Raw genomic sequence first — 893 nt, 5'->3', positions numbered from 1 at the left:
ATTTGAATCAGTTTTTTTTTCACATAAGACGATTTTCATCCATTTTCCCACAAATACTATAAATTTATTCTTGTTGATAACAGTGATATTCCATTACATATATCAGTATTAAATATTCTTCATCCATTTATCTATTGGAGGCTCTCTAGGCTGATTATATAATTTGGCTGCTCGAGATAGTGTCATATTAACTGTGGTATACAGGTTTATTTATAGTTTGCAGACTTTGATTCTTTTACGCATGTACTCAGAAGTGATATGGCTAGATAACGTGGGAGTTCTACTTTTCATTTTGTGAAGAGGTTGCATACTGATATCCATAGCAGTGGTTCTGATTTACATTCCCACCAGCCATGTGTAAGGGTCCCTTTGCACTGAATCCTCACCAGCATTTGCTGCTGTTTTCTTGATGATAGCATTATGATTTGGAAGATGTTATTCTGTGAACCTTTTAATCTCCAATTTCTCTTTTCAGGAACAGGAAAAAATTTTTAATGATAAAATCAAGGAGCAGAATCAAAATCATTATAGAGAAATCATGAATTTAAAGGAGGAGAAAGCTCGATGTTCCGTCATGTGAAAAGTCAAAGCACATTGATTTCCTCCCTGGCTGCCTCATTTCAGGGCACAGTTTTAGTGATTAGAGCTTTTCATACTTAGAACTAAAGATAATCCAGAATAATAAAGTTGGCAAAGCTTAAGTGTATATTCATTGTGCAAAGTGGGGACATCATTACGACATTTCCAGAGACGTTGGTGAAATATGTTGATTCTCACAATGGTGAGGGTGTACACACCATGCTTATTGACAATATTAGTTATCGGTAAAATGTTTCAGAGTATTGTAGTTAATCTTGGTTGTCAATTTGACTGGATCTTTGCTCTCTCACAAA

The 893-nt window shown here is 34.8% G+C and overlaps 1 protein-coding gene across 1 annotated transcript in view; it reads left to right on the top strand.

Annotated features, from left to right (window-relative positions):
- LOC103725631 (guanylate-binding protein 1-like) overlaps positions 1-671 on the top strand; it is a 19,784-nt gene extending 19,113 nt beyond the window's left edge. Inside the window, exon 12 of the mRNA XM_029558570.1 lies at positions 476-671. Coding sequence (XP_029414430.1) covers positions 476-580 — 105 coding nt within the window. The 3' untranslated portion in view covers positions 581-671. The remainder of the gene's footprint in view (positions 1-475) is intronic.
- Positions 672-893: the final 222 nt, after the last annotated feature.

Source organism: Nannospalax galili, unplaced genomic scaffold (genome assembly GCF_000622305.1).
Source record: "Nannospalax galili isolate Female #2095 unplaced genomic scaffold, S.galili_v1.0 scaffold1669, whole genome shotgun sequence".
Lineage (NCBI taxonomy): Eukaryota > Metazoa > Chordata > Mammalia > Rodentia > Spalacidae > Nannospalax > Nannospalax galili.
The sequence above is the reverse complement of the archived record's forward strand: the minus strand, read 5'-3'. Positions and strand labels throughout refer to the sequence as shown.